The sequence below is a fragment of the Lolium perenne genome, chromosome 7 (genome assembly GCF_019359855.2).
Source record: "Lolium perenne isolate Kyuss_39 chromosome 7, Kyuss_2.0, whole genome shotgun sequence".
Taxonomy (NCBI): domain Eukaryota; kingdom Viridiplantae; phylum Streptophyta; class Magnoliopsida; order Poales; family Poaceae; genus Lolium; species Lolium perenne.
In genome coordinates, this window is record NC_067250.2 from 51,929,640 (window position 1) to 51,944,074 (window position 14,435).

The following is a 14,435-nucleotide window of genomic DNA, read 5'->3' on the forward strand; positions in this document are numbered from 1 at the left end:
GGGAGAAAGCATTATCTCTGAACAATTGGCTCTCGTCGGTTCGGGAAGGGATAAAAGCGACTGCCAGGGCTACACTTCTACTCCCTCCATTCTAATTTAGTCTACATTTAAGGAAAAAATGAGATAAACCAGTATTGCATTTATTAGTATTACTTGGATATGTGAACAACAAATCCAAGGTACATTGAAAATAACAACGTCCAATAAAGAGAGCAAAACCACTTCGTTTTCAGTGTTGTTGTTGACTAAAAGCTAGAATTTAGATTATTGCAGAACAAATTTTAGAGCTAGAATGTAGACTATTTCAGAAGAGAGGTATTATGTGATAACAGACAATTTAATATCCAAAAGTACAATACTCTACAGTTCATCAGAAGGTGTAATTAGTACCGAAGCAAAACTCAAGTAATATTCATCCTTTCATCTAATGCTCTAGAAGAATGTTAAGATTAGATTTAGAAGTCAACTCCACTTTGATCAGTTTTGTAAGTGAAGCTTTAGGAATATGAAGGTAGCTTCAAACCGATACACGAGCACAAGCAAAGCAGCATTCTCCGGAAATCACATGATCCTAAGCTATGACACAATTGGCGCAAAGCTGGCTAAAAGTTACTATCCTTCCATGAGATATAACCAATTCCAATCAAAAATCTGAACATGAAAATTAGACTAGAATAATTATAGGTAAGAAATTAATGGAGTGGAACTAACAAGAGCAATATTAGCTAGTAGTATCACAGTACAGAGTCACATCAGATGTTGGACTTATCCGCGGCGCCACCCCTCTTCATCCATGGAAGGCTCCCCGCTTCCGAACAATCATCTGAGCCGGCTGGTAGCTTGCCCTTGAGATTAGACCACTGCCAAATCTTGGACATGGAGAAGCTCTCCCCTTTGTTCCGCGCGCAGATTTTCTTTCCCTCCATGATGTCGGCATTGACACAGCTTATCCCAGGAGGTCTCGGTCTCATGGTACCACCGGCACCGTTTCTTGTTCGGCCTGGCTGAAGAGCCACCTGAAGCTCAGAAGTCCCGAGAACATACTGATAGGTGCCCATGGAGAAGCATTTCCTGGCATCCAAACTGCTGCTGCTGCTCTCCCCTTCCTCCCTCCTCAGCACAGCCGAATCGGCGGCGGCATTCCCGCCTTCGACGGCACCCTGGGTGCCGACGTTCTTGAACTTGCCAAGCCTCACCGGGAACACTCTTTTCTCGGCCACCACCGGCACCTGTGCTTCATCTGAGGATTTCTGCGTAGGCAATCCGAAGCCATCCTCGCAGCACTCAGACAACCGGCCTTCCTCCATCATCCCCTCGTCGAAATCGAACATGGGGTTGTCCTCGGCGGTGAGGCCCGGCGCGAAGAGCACCCCGCGGCAGAGCGGGCAGGTGGAGTTGGAGAGCAGCCAGGTGTCGATGCAGTTGAGGTGGAAGGCGTGGCCGCAGAGCGGGAGCAGGCGGAGCCGGTCGTCGGCGGCGAACTCGCAGAGGCAGACGGCGCAGTCGAAGGGCTCCTTGTCGCCGGCCCCGGCCCCGACGACGATCTCCCGGTAGGAGAAGACGGGCAGCGCGTCGATGAAGGCCTGGTCGAGCCCCGAGTCGTGCAGGTGGAACAGCTGCTGCAGCTGGCGCTGCAGCGCCGCGTCGGCGCCGTCGGGCCCGTGGTGGCCCGTGGAGGTGGCGCGGCGGCCGTGGTGCTGCTGCTTCTTGACGAGCAGGCGCACCAGGAGGTGCAGCAGGCCGGAGATGAAGAAGACCACCGCGAGGATGACGATGATGAAGAGCACCGCCGGGCTGATCTTGCCGCCGCCGCCGCCGCCGGAGCTCTGTGGTGGCGGCGGGGGAGGGGCGGCGGGGTAGGCGTTAAACGGGGTGAGCGAGTCCCTGGCGACGAAGGCGCCATGGAGGCGGCGCGGGTACGGATACGTGGCCGCCGCAGCCGCAGCCGCCGCGTGGGATCCGGACGATGAGAGTTCAGCCATGTGTCGTCCTAGAGGCTGGGGCTGGAAGACCGGCACATCTCATCTGATCCGACAGGGCAGGCAGAGATGCGATCTTTGGCGGGGAGCCAGAGCCAGCGACGAATCCCGGCGGGAAAAGGATGCGGAAGTCGCACCTAAAAGCGGCGGCGGGCGGTGATGCAGGCCGGGAGGAAGCGTCCAAGGCGCTAGGTACCAAGAAACCGCCGGGGTCGGGCGTGGCGAGCAGGTGGACACGGAGGGGGAGGAAGAATGGTGGTGGGAATGGGGAGCTGGAAGGGGAGGAGAGTGGCGTGGGAGCGCACGAGCTGGGGAGGAGGAAAAAGGCGAAAGCGACGGCGGTGGTGGTGAGCGGCGTCGTCGGTGTGGTGTGGAGTATTTTTGTGGTGGTGCGGTCGCTTTCGGCCGCAACCATGGTTGGAAGTCGCGGTCGATTGCGAGGGCACAGCGACGCGCTGGGCCCCCCACCCGTGGCCCGGTGGCCGTGGCCGTGGCCGACTGACCAGTCCAGAAGCGGGGTCGTGGCAGCTTGGCCTGTCTAGCGTTTCAAGTGGCTGCGCACGCTCGAGACAAGTAGTTTTGGCAGGTATACTTGATGACAATATACATCACATATTCTCACATGGACAGTTTTGATTCCAAGGATTTTAAAAGCACGGGAATATGGGGAAATTAGGAACAGTTGCTAGGACCTGTGAAATTACGTAAATTTTGGCATGTACTTGATCCCAATATACATCACATATTCTTTCTTGGGCCGTATCTGATTTAAAAGATTATTTAAAAAAATATGGAATACTCTGTTCCATTAAAACACAGCTAAATCTCTAAGTTGCGTCCAAATATAGCTATGCATGATAATTTCCATAACATTTTTTATCCGGCTTGCCAACTTAGAACTACAAGCAATTAAGGTATATCCTAAGCATTAACATTCATGAACACACAAAGGGTATATAAGGCAACACACGAAGGTGGGAGGCGAGACGACGACCGAGGGACAAACGGGCCCTGGTGACACACCCTATGAAGGTGGGCACGCCACCTGGCTCCGTTTGGGCCTCGTGGCTCCTTTCTCGTGATCCAAAGCTTAAGTCCCTCTATTTTGATGAAAAATTCCCCTGGTATTTTTTCCGATTTTATTTTCTGCAAAACCTGACAGAAACAAGACTTTGCTAAAAATAGGGTCAGATTCAGCAGTTTTTAATCTAAGTATGGTGAGATTCCGGAGCAAATCTTTGAGCAGAGTGTTTGGAAAAGTAGATACATTTGGGATGTATCACCTGCGGAATAGACTTACCAACTCTGTTGCAGCAGAGCTGGCTTCTCTCTTGACATTGATGCAGGATGTTCACCTATCTACGGACGATGGTCAACGCACAATGATCGGGGGAGCCATGTTTTCCACTAGGGCATCTTACAACGCCCTGCAAGAGGAAGGAAACGACGATGTAACTACACACATTTGGGATTCACGGGTCCCTGGCAGGGTCAAGATCTTCGGTTGGTTATTCCACTTGAACCGCCTCAACACCCGTCTGAACCTGCACCGCAAGACCATCATCGACTCCCCAAATTGTCCAAGATGTCCATACACGATTGAACATCGACATCGCATGTTCTTCACCCGCCCCACGGAACGCATGGTTTGGCAACGTGCGTACTTGGACCAGCACCTCCTCAGCAACCCACAAACCTAGCAACTAACGCATGCAACATAATTACCCTCCGATACGTCCAAAACATATCTACTTTCTCGAACACTTTTGCTATTGTTTTGCCTCTAATTTGTGTATTTTGGATACAACTAACACGGACTAACGCTGTTTTCAGCAGAATTACCCTGGTGTCTTATTTTTGTGCAGAAAATCAACTTTCAGGAAAATCCCCGGGAATAATTGCAATGGGCCTATTTTCACAGAAGACTTACGGAGCCAGAAGACGAAACGGAGGGGGGCCACGAGGTGCGCACACCATATGGCGGCGCGGTGGGCCCCTGGGCCGCGCCGCCCTATGGTGACGCCACCTCGGCCAGCCCCCGACGCTCCCATCTGGACTACTTAAAGCCCTCGACCTAAAAACGCACGGGAGTTCGACCAATCTGCCAGAAGACATCCAGAACTCCGCCGCCATCGCGAAACCCAATTTCGGGACCAGAAACTCCGTTCTGGCACCTTGCCGGGATGGGGAATTGGAGGAGATCATCGCCATCATCACCATCGACGCCTCTCCATCGACCATCTATGTTTCCCCCATCCATGTGTGAGTAAATCCCTCGTTGTAGGCTGAAGGGGATGGTAGGGATTGGATGAGATTGTTCATGTAATAGCCATAAGATTGTTAGGGCATAGTGCCTAGTATCCGTTGTTGGTACTTTTATGATATTGTTGCAACTTGTTATGCTTAATGCTTGTCACTAGGGCCCGAGTGCCATGATTTCAGATCTGAACATGTTATTGATTCATGATGATATTCATTGTTTTATGATCTTACCTGCAAGTTGTATACACATGTTGCTGTCCGGAACCCGAGGCCCCAAAGTGACAGAAATTGGGACAACCGGAGGGGAAGGCTGTGATATGAGGATCACATGTGTTCACGGAGTGTTAATGGTTTGCTCCGGTACTCTATTAAAAGGAGTACCTTAATTACCAGTAGTTTCCCTAGAGGCCCGGCTACCACCGGCTGGTAGGACAAAAGATGTTGTGCAAGTTTCTCACTGCGAGCACGTACGACTATATACGGAACACATGCCTATGGTTGTTTAGTACTTGGATACTGTTTTATTATTATCTGCAAATGTCTTGTCTTGATTATTACATGAGTTATCTTATCCATGCAGCGCCCGTTCATCCATCCCTATGCTTACAGTATTTTAATCCTGCTGTTTACTATAATCACTACTGCTGTCCTTATTACATTGTTGCTTATATTTCACTATTGCTACTGCTATAAAACTGTTGCTACTGATAAACTATTGCGAGCGAGTCTGTTTCCAGGTGGAGCTGAATTGACAACTCCGCTGTTAAGGCTTACAAATATTCTTTGGCTCCCCTTGTGTCGAATCAATAAATTGGGTTTTACTTCCCTCGAAGACGGTTGCGATCCCCTATACTTGTGGGTCGTCAAGACTATTTTCTGGCGCCGTTGCCGGGGAGCATAGCTTTATTTGCAAGTTCACCTGGATTGATATTGTTCGCTGCAAATTCTCCATCATGGGTAAACCTCGCGATACTAAAGTCGCCATATTACCATCCACTACAAGAAAAGGTACAACTCTGAGTACCTCTGCTGCTCTTGATTCACCATCTGTGATAAGTCAACTTGTTTCACCACCACAAGCTTCACGTGTTGGTACTTCTGCTGAAACTGAAAATTCCTCTGATAATTTTGATGATGCTTCTACCGTGCTTGATGATAATGGTTCATTAGGTCCTTTTCTAGATGCTACAATTGCTAGGTCTAGACAAATTGAAAATACTGAAATTCCTAATGAAAATACTGTTACACCTGTTAATTCACCCGAGTCTATTGAACACTCTAGTGATGATCTTGATGAAGATTATGTGGAACTTGATGATGATTTTATTGATAAATGTAATGCTACTATTGATGCAAGTAACATTAAAAAGCTTCTTGCACAACGTGCTGTTAGATATAAACTGTCTCCTGATCCTAAATTTGCAACGTCTCCTATAAACATTAAGGATAAGGATTATGATTTTTCTCTTGATTTATCTCATATATCTATTTTTGAGAAAACACCTTTTTGTGGTACTGAAAAAGAAAGTGTTGTAGAGCACATGATTGAGCTTTCTACTTTGAGTAGCTTGTTTTCTGATGATACCAAGAAGCGTACTTATTTTGTTGGTAAAATTTTTCCTTTCTCATTAAAGGATGATGCTAAAACTTGGTATAATAGTTTGCCTCCTGATTCTATTGATAGTCCAAATGGTTTGCTTGATGTTTTCTTTCGAAAATATTTTCCTGCTAGTGCTCAACATATTGCTTTACAGAAAATTTATAGTTTTGACCAGGAAGATGGAGAGAAATTGCATGAAGCTTGGGCAAGGTTTTGCTCTCTTATTAGAGCTCGGCCTAGACATGATTTGGAAAAGCATGACTTACTTGATATATTTTATAGTGGACTAACCATTGAGTCTAGGGCATACATGGATAGTTGTGCTAGTTGTGTTTTCAGGAAAAGAACTTCAGACGAAGCTGAAGAATTGTTGGCTAGAATAAGCCAAAATCATGATGATTGGACTACACCTGAACCAACCCCAACACCAATATTGAAGAAGAGGGGTATGATTGAATTAAATGATGAAGATATGAGGGAAGCCAAGAAATCTCTTAAAGAGAAAGGTATTAAATCTGAATATGTGGAGAATTTACCCCCCACAGAAGATTTATGTAAGATAACTCCCCCTTCATCCACGATTGAGGTACATTCTCTTCAACGCTTTGATAAAGAAGATATTCCTTACTCAAAACCTCCTGATCAATGTTTAGATGAGTTTGATAACTATGTTGTTAAGCAAGATAATTTTAATATGAGAGTAGAGAATCATTTAATGGAAAATTCTCAAGCTATTAGTAAATTGCATGATATTGTGGAGAGAACCTCCAATGATGTTAAGATGCTTGTTAAACATTTTCATATGGTTCAAACTCAAATTGATCAACTCACTAAAGTGCAAAATGACTTGTTAAAAAATACTCATAAAGAAAAACATGCTTATGAAGTAACAACTAGAGGTGGTGTTTCCACTCAGGATTCTCTATATCCTGAGGGGCATCCCAAAAGAGTTGAACAAGATTCTCAACGAACTAAAGAAACTAGTGCCCCTTCTAAGAAAAAGAAGAAGAAACATAAAATTGTTGTAGAATCTTCTGAACCTGTTAATGATCCTAATAGTATTTCTATTTCTGATGCTGAAACTGAAAATGGTAATGAACATGATAAAGATAATGATAAGAATGATGTTTCTTATAAAGAAGAGATTGAAGATGAACCCGAAAAGCAAGCTAAAAATAAAAAGTACACTAAAGAAGATTTTATTGCTAAGAAACATGGTAATGAAAGAGAACCTTGGGTTCAAAAGCAAATGCCTTTTCATGTTAAGAAACTAAAATCAAAGGAGGAAGAACACTATAATAAATTTTGTGATTGGATGAAACCTTTGTTTTTGCAAATCCCTTTGACTGATGCTATTAAATTGCCTCCTTATTCAAAGTATATGAAAGATATTGTCTCTAACAAAAGGACAATTCCTAATGAGGAGATCTCCACTATGCTTGCTAATTACTCTTTCAATGGCAAGGTTCCAAAGAAGCTGGGAGACCCAGGTATACCAACTATCCCTTGTTCCATCAAGAATAATTATGTTAGACCTGCTCTATGTGATTTGGCAGCAGGAGTTAGTGTGATGCCTTTTTCCCTTTACAAGAGACTTTATTTAGATAAGTTGATACCAACTGATATATCCTTGCAAATGGCTGATAAATCTACTGTTGTTCCTGTTGGTATATGTGAGGATGTTCCTGTTCAAGTCGCTAATAATTGCTTAATATTAACTGATTTTGTTGTGTTGGAAATGCCTGAAGATGATAATATGTCTATTATTCTTGGAAGACCTTTTCTTAACACTGCAGGGGCTGTTATTGATTGCAATAAAGGAAAAGTTACTTTCAATGTTGATGACAAGGAGCATACTGTTTATTTTCCTAAGAAGATTGATAAAGTATATGGAGTTAATACAATTTCTAATTTGAGATCTATCAAAGTGGGAGTTATTGATTGTCCTATATATGAGCCTAAAGAAGGATATCAAAATATTATGATTGGATCCATATCAATACAATATAAGGTAACATGATTGATTTGAGGTTTATTTCTTCTTATGACATGTAAATTTTATTTGGTGGCAAGACTTGATCAACCTTGTTAACAAGTACATTTTATATGCATAGAAGAGCTAAACAACATTTCTTTCTTTCTCCACACTTGTTTACTTTCTGTAGTACTACTTGTTTTGCAAGATGCTTTAGTCGTTTAGAAGTTTCAAAATCTTTTTCTGTCCTGAAATAGTTATTTTAACACCCAGAAATGTGCATTTTTCGAAGTTTTCAAAAATTTACAAAAATTATATCACTGGTCCTATTTTTCAAAATGCAACTTTGGGAGTGCACAGGGCTGACCGGTGGGGCACCCCAGGGCTGCACCCCATGTCTTTGTGGCGACAAGAAGCGCGCCACCCTGTGGTGAGGGCCCCACCTGGCCCTCCACTCACTCATCCACCTACCACTCCACTCTCTTTCACGAGAAAACACACCACCATTGTTCAAACCCGAGTTTCTTGATGTTCTTGCTCGAAATTTTTGATCTCCTTGCTCAGCCCATCTTTGCTGCTGAGATTTGGAGCATTTGCTCTCCGGTATGTGACTCCTCCGATTATCCAAATAGAATTTTGTATAGTTGAGTATATCTTGAGTAATTTGCTGCTGTAGGTGACATGTTAAGTGAGTTTGCATGCTTGATTCAAGTTGTAAAAATTAGTTTTGATGCATGTTTAGTACTCTATCAAGTTCCTATAGTAGTTTCCCTCATTTATATGTCTCAAAATCAATGTTTATAATGATTATTGAAAAATTTCAGAAAATGGAGTGGAATAGACACCAACTCAACCAACATGAATTGGAGGTGCATGAAGTTATGAGAGTCCACCGTGAATAGGGGGTATACCCCTCCTACTACCCATGCACCGATTTCATGAAGAGTGCAGGAATTTTTCAGGATGTTCAAAATCTAATTACTAATGCAGGGTTAGAAGATTTTGTTGTTGGTGAACCTTACCAATATGCAAAACTAACCATGTCAGTGGTGCAGGATTTTGAATTCCATTGGTCCCAACCTAACCCCATGGTTCGATATAAAATCTACAATAAAACTATCAACTTGCCCTTTGATGATTTTTGTGCAACTATTAAAGTGCCACAATGGGGATCATGTGAGAAGATTAGGGGGCTGCCACGGCAACTCTTGAATCTATACGAGATGATCTGTCAAGGGAGAAGCTTCTCAGATGAGAGTGGTAAAATTCGTAGTATTCAACTCCCATCTATTCGCTATTTTGCTTACTTTATCGCCAAGTGCGTTCTTGCTAGAAAGAATGCAAATAAATTATCCATCCATGATTTGGTTTTCCTAGCTTCTGCGTTGCAACGTGATAGAACTTATAATTTGGGTGCTTTGATAGCTTTTAGGCTTGCTACTAACCGTGATAAAGGAGGAATTTGTGGAGGTCTCATTGCCTCTCGTTTGCTAGCTATGCATGGTGTAGAGCCTCACCCTCTTGATGTCCAGCTCTCTGTAGAGAAACTTGATATTGTTTCCATGATAAAACATGACTTTGTTTCTAATCGGTCTAACTTTAATAACCTGTCCTATGAGATAACCTTTTTCAAGAAAAAGTGGAGAGTATTTAAATCTGAAAGGCTAGTTGGATTGCCTGCACCTGCTTGGTTTAACCTTGATTCCAGGAACGATTGGTCGGTCACAGAAGATGAACTTGATGCATACATAGAGAATTGCGGCCATCACGCAGGGGAAGGCATGGAGGAGGCCGAGGAACCCCTCGGCTTGTCATCTGACGCAGCAAGTTCTTCACATCAGCATTTCGGGCATGTGGAGCCTTCATCCTTTTCTTCGGCACAGGGATCTTATTACGACCATGCCATGTATGATCCATCAGTGTGGAACACTGACCCTCGCTGGGGTTGATCTCCACTTAGTACAAAAGCCTAAGCTTGGGGGGAGGTACGCCGGCATCACTCATTCATTGCATATTATAATTGCCGGTCATTTGTATATACTTGTTTCACTTCTTTTGGTTGTTTCTCTTTCGGTTACTTTTATTTCAGTAGGTTCTTATTTTAGTTTTTGAAGGTTGTTACTACTGTAGTAACCTTTACTTTTACTTTATTTCATTTGTGTGCCGATGGTTGCCTCTAATATGAGGAAGATGATATTTGGGGAAGTGATGTCTAAAAAACAGATTCTGGACTGATACTGAAAAATTCATGTGCGTAGCCAGAACGTTATTTTGAGCTGCCAATTTTTGTGCATGTTCCCCAGGTTATTATCTAACTTTCATTAGTTGAGCACTTTTCGAGTTGAACAGCAGAAGATTTTCAAAAAAAAAATTTACTGTACTGCTGTCAAGTTTTGGCAGATTTCTGCCACTTTGCTTTTTTGTGATTCTTTTAGTTTTCATTCTCTTGTTTTTGCTTTGTTTCTTTTCTAAAACACAAAAAGACCAAAAATATTTCTGTTGTTTCTCTTCATCATTTGTTTATTTAGTTTCTTGTCCTTATTTTGCTTTATTTACTATCGTTGGTTTGCTATGAGAAAATCCAAAAAGATTTTACTTTCGTTCGGTGACTCTAATATCGAAAACGCCAAAAATATTTGATTGTTCTTCTTCGGTTTTCTAAATTTTATTGTGGAGTTCAGCGGTCTCCGGTGGTTGGAGCTTGGTTTTCATTTCATATTATTCAAGCTACACAAGTGAAAGGCAATAATGACGATCTACGACAACTCAACTGTGGTGAGAGGCTGGTATGAACTCTATTTGTTTTCATTTTTGTACATATACTCATCCATGTGAGCATGCTTAGTTGGTTCATGTGAGGTATATGTCATTTAATGGAAGTCTAGTAGTTCATGATCTCTCATGTTTAGCTCCAATTTATTAATATGAGTAGCATGTCATAAATATCTGCTTGCATTGTTTTATTCATAGATAGGTATGACATTGTGGTATCCTCCTCTGAATAATTCATTTGGATTGACTTGGCACATGCTCACGCATGCATATGACTGAAAAACAAAAGTAAATTAAGCCTCGATGATTTACTTTGCTTCAGAGTTCTTGTATCACTTTTATACCTCTGTTAATTCTATTTTGTCGCAAGCATGATTATGACGGTTATTGCTCTCTTGATTGTCGCTTCCCAGTCTATTGCTAGCCTTCACTTGTACTGAGCGGGAATGCTGCTCGTGCTTCCAAACCCCTGAAAACCAAGTTATTCCAAAGTGTCCACCATAAATACCTATGCATGGCATTTCAAACCATTCCAAGTAAATTTTCATGTGCCACCTTTAAAACCTTCAAAGTACTTCTCAATTTGTGTCAATGTTTTATAGCTCATGAGGAAGTATGTGGTGTTTTATCTTTCAACCTTGTCATTTACTCCTGACAGACTTTCACCAATGGACTAGTGGCACATCCGCTTATCCAATAATTTTGCAAAAAGAGCTGGCAACGGGGTGCCCAGCCCCAATTAATTAACTTTTATTAATAATCCTCTTCACATGTTTTGCCCTGATTTATCAGTAAGCAACTTAATTTGCAAATAGACACTCCTCCATGGTATGATAATGTTGGAAGGCACCCGAGGATTCGGTTAGCCATGGCTTGTGTAAGCAAAGGTTGAGGGGAGTGTCATCCATAATGAAACTAAAATACATGTGTAAACAAAAGAGAAGAGGGATGATCTACCTTGCTGGTAGAGATAACGTCCTTCATGGGAGCCGCTCTTGAAAGTCTGGTTGACAAGGTAGTTAGAGTACCCACTATCATTCGTTGACAACAACAAACACTTCTCAAAACAATTTTATTTATGTTTTAAAATGAAAAGCTCTAGCACATGTTAATCCCTGCTTCCCTCTGCGAAGGGTCAATCTTTTACTTTTATGTTGAGTCACCATCCTTTCTTTGAGCACCTTCTTGAGAGCATAATCATCATTCTTAATGTAATATGCTTGTCCCAGAATATGGTTAACTGCGGTATAACTTTGATGCTTTTATCTTTGATAATCTTTACTTCTAGTCTTTCCATGAATTTCAGAGGTGCCTGGGCATTTATGTTTTGCTGTACAAATATGGGCAAGCGTGATACCACTTTATCATATCTTTTTATGAACATTGCAATCCTGCTGATAGATATGATTCATGATGCTTATTATTAGTTTGTTGGTATCTTTTTCATGATTGACATAACTATTAGATGACTTTATTTGCATTTATCTTATTATGAATTGCCTAAGTACTCATCCATATAATGAGAATATTTACATCATATGAGCAAATGTGTTCGTGAAAGTTCTTTTATCGCACTCAGTTGTTAACTGAATTGCTTGAGGACAAGCAATAAGCTAAGCTTGGGGGGAGTTGATACGTCCAAAACGTATCTACTTTCCCGAACACTTTTGCTATTGTTTTGCCTCTAATTTGTGTATTTTGGATACAACTAACACGGACTAACGCTGTTTTCAGCAGAATTACCCTACTGTCTTTTTTGTGTGCAGAAAATCAACTTTCAGGAAAATCCCCGGGAATAATTGCAATGGGCCTATTTTCACAGAAGACTTACGGAGCCAGAAGAGAAATGGAGGGGGGCCACGAGGTGCGCACACCATATGGCGGCGCGATGGGCCCCTGGGCCACGCCGCCCTATGGTGACGCCATCTCGGCCAGCCCCCGACGCTCCCCTCTGGACTACTTAAATCCCTCGACCTAAAAACGCACGGGAGTTCGACCAATCTGCTAGAAGACATCCAGAACTCCGCCGCCATCGCGAAACCCAATTTCGGGACCAGAAACTCCGTTCTGGCACCTTGCCGGGACGGGGAATTGGAGGAGATCATCGCCATCATCACCACCGACGCCTCTCCATCGACCATCCATGTTTCCCCCATCCATGTGTGAGTAAATCCCTCGCTGTAGGCTAAAGGGGATGGTAGGGATTGGATGAGATTGTTCATGTAATAGCCATAAGATTGTTAGGGCATAGTGCCTAGTATCCGTTGTTGGTACTTTTATGATATTGTTGCAACTTGTTATGCTTAATGCTTGTCACTAGGGCCCGAGTGCCATGATTTCAGATATGAACATGTTATTGATTCATGATGATATTCATTGTTTTATGATCTTACCTAAAAGTTGTATACACATATTGCTATCCGGAACCCGAGGCCCCAAAGTGACAAAAATTGGGACAACCGGAGGGGAAGGCTGTGATATGAGGATCACATGTGTTCACGGAGTGTTAATGCTTTGCTCCGGTACTCTATTAAAAGGAGTACCTTAATTACCAGTAGTTTCCCTAGAGGCCCGGCTGCCACCGGCTGGTAGGACAAAAGATGATGTGCAAGTTTCTCATTGCGAGCACGTACGACTATATATGGAACACATGCCTATGGTTGTTTAGTACTTGGATATTGTTTTATTATTATCTGCAAATGCCTTGTCTTGATTATTACATGAGTTATCTTATCCATGCAGCGCCCGTTCATCCATCCCTATGCCTACAGTATTTTAATCCTACTGTTTACTATAATCACTACTGCTGTCCTTATTACACTGCTGCTTATATTTCACTACTGCTACTGCTATAAAACTGTTGCTACTGATAAACTATTGCGAGCAAGTCTGTTTCCAGGTGCAGCTGAATTGACAACTCCGCTGTTAAGGCTTACAAATATTCTTTGGCTCCCCTTGTGTCGAATCAATAAATTGGGTTTTACTTCCCTCGAAGACTGTTGCGATCCCCTATACTTGTGGGTCATCACCCTCCTTTGTCTCACCATCGGTGCTACTAACCATCAAGTGGAAGATATTGGACGCAAGAAACACGCTAGTCTTTAGGGACCAAGTGGTCTCAGCTGGCACCTCTCTCGCTCATGTAATAACAGATCTATCCCTCTGGCTGCATCGGTTTAAAAATCATGCACACAAAGAGAATGCCATGTTCTGGCGCAATTACCACTCAACTTGTAATTCTGGACCATAAAATAGTCCAAGAGGCAAAACTAGCCGTTTGGGGAATTCCTGTGACCCGAACCGGCAGTAAAACAGGCGCCGCTGGTTCACACGCCGGAATGGCCCGGCGAGCAAACCGGTTCCCTCGCTAGAACGAAACCGGTTTTGCCGAAACAGCGTACTGGTACGTGTTTCGGCGAATCCGGGACCATTTCAGCGGGCCGAGATATTCCGGCAGGAGAGCCGGCACTGCCGGTTTCTGCACCGAAATCGCGAGAAATCCTCAAACTGCAATGTTCTCGAAAGAACTAAACTTTGACAAAGTTCCCGAACTCCGATTGAGATGAAACCAATTTGTTGGAAAGATAACGACGAATATAACCCCAACAATAGAAGATTTTAGAGAGGAAGCCTCACAACTTCAAGAAACGATAAAGACGTACAAACTCGAAAAAGCAATAGAAGATGCATATGGATTCCATTTTCAATGAACTTGGGCCTGTTAAAAAGCTAGCAACAAGCTGAGGAACCTCACACGGAGAAACACCAAGAAGCAACAATAATATAGGGATACAAAGTATGCAAACGATTGAGCTCCCTAAGACGAAGTGATCAAGTTACCCAACCG

The 14,435-nt window shown here is 43.1% G+C and overlaps 1 protein-coding gene across 1 annotated transcript; it reads right to left on the bottom strand.

The window, feature by feature from the left end:
• Positions 1-603: 603 nt before the first annotated feature.
• Positions 604-2,351, bottom strand: LOC127317532 (RING-H2 finger protein ATL46-like). The gene has a single exon (XM_051348085.2). The coding sequence runs from the start codon at positions 1,980-1,982 to the stop codon at positions 753-755; it is 1,230 nt and encodes a 409-aa protein (XP_051204045.1). The 5' UTR covers positions 1,983-2,351; the 3' UTR covers positions 604-752.
• Positions 2,352-14,435: the final 12,084 nt, after the last annotated feature.

Bases quoted from the DNA above. Each gene is read 5' to 3' on its own strand.
- LOC127317532 (XM_051348085.2), bottom strand. From the start codon at position 1,982: ATGGCTGAACTCTCATCGTCCGGATCCCACGCGGCGGCTGCGGCTGCG.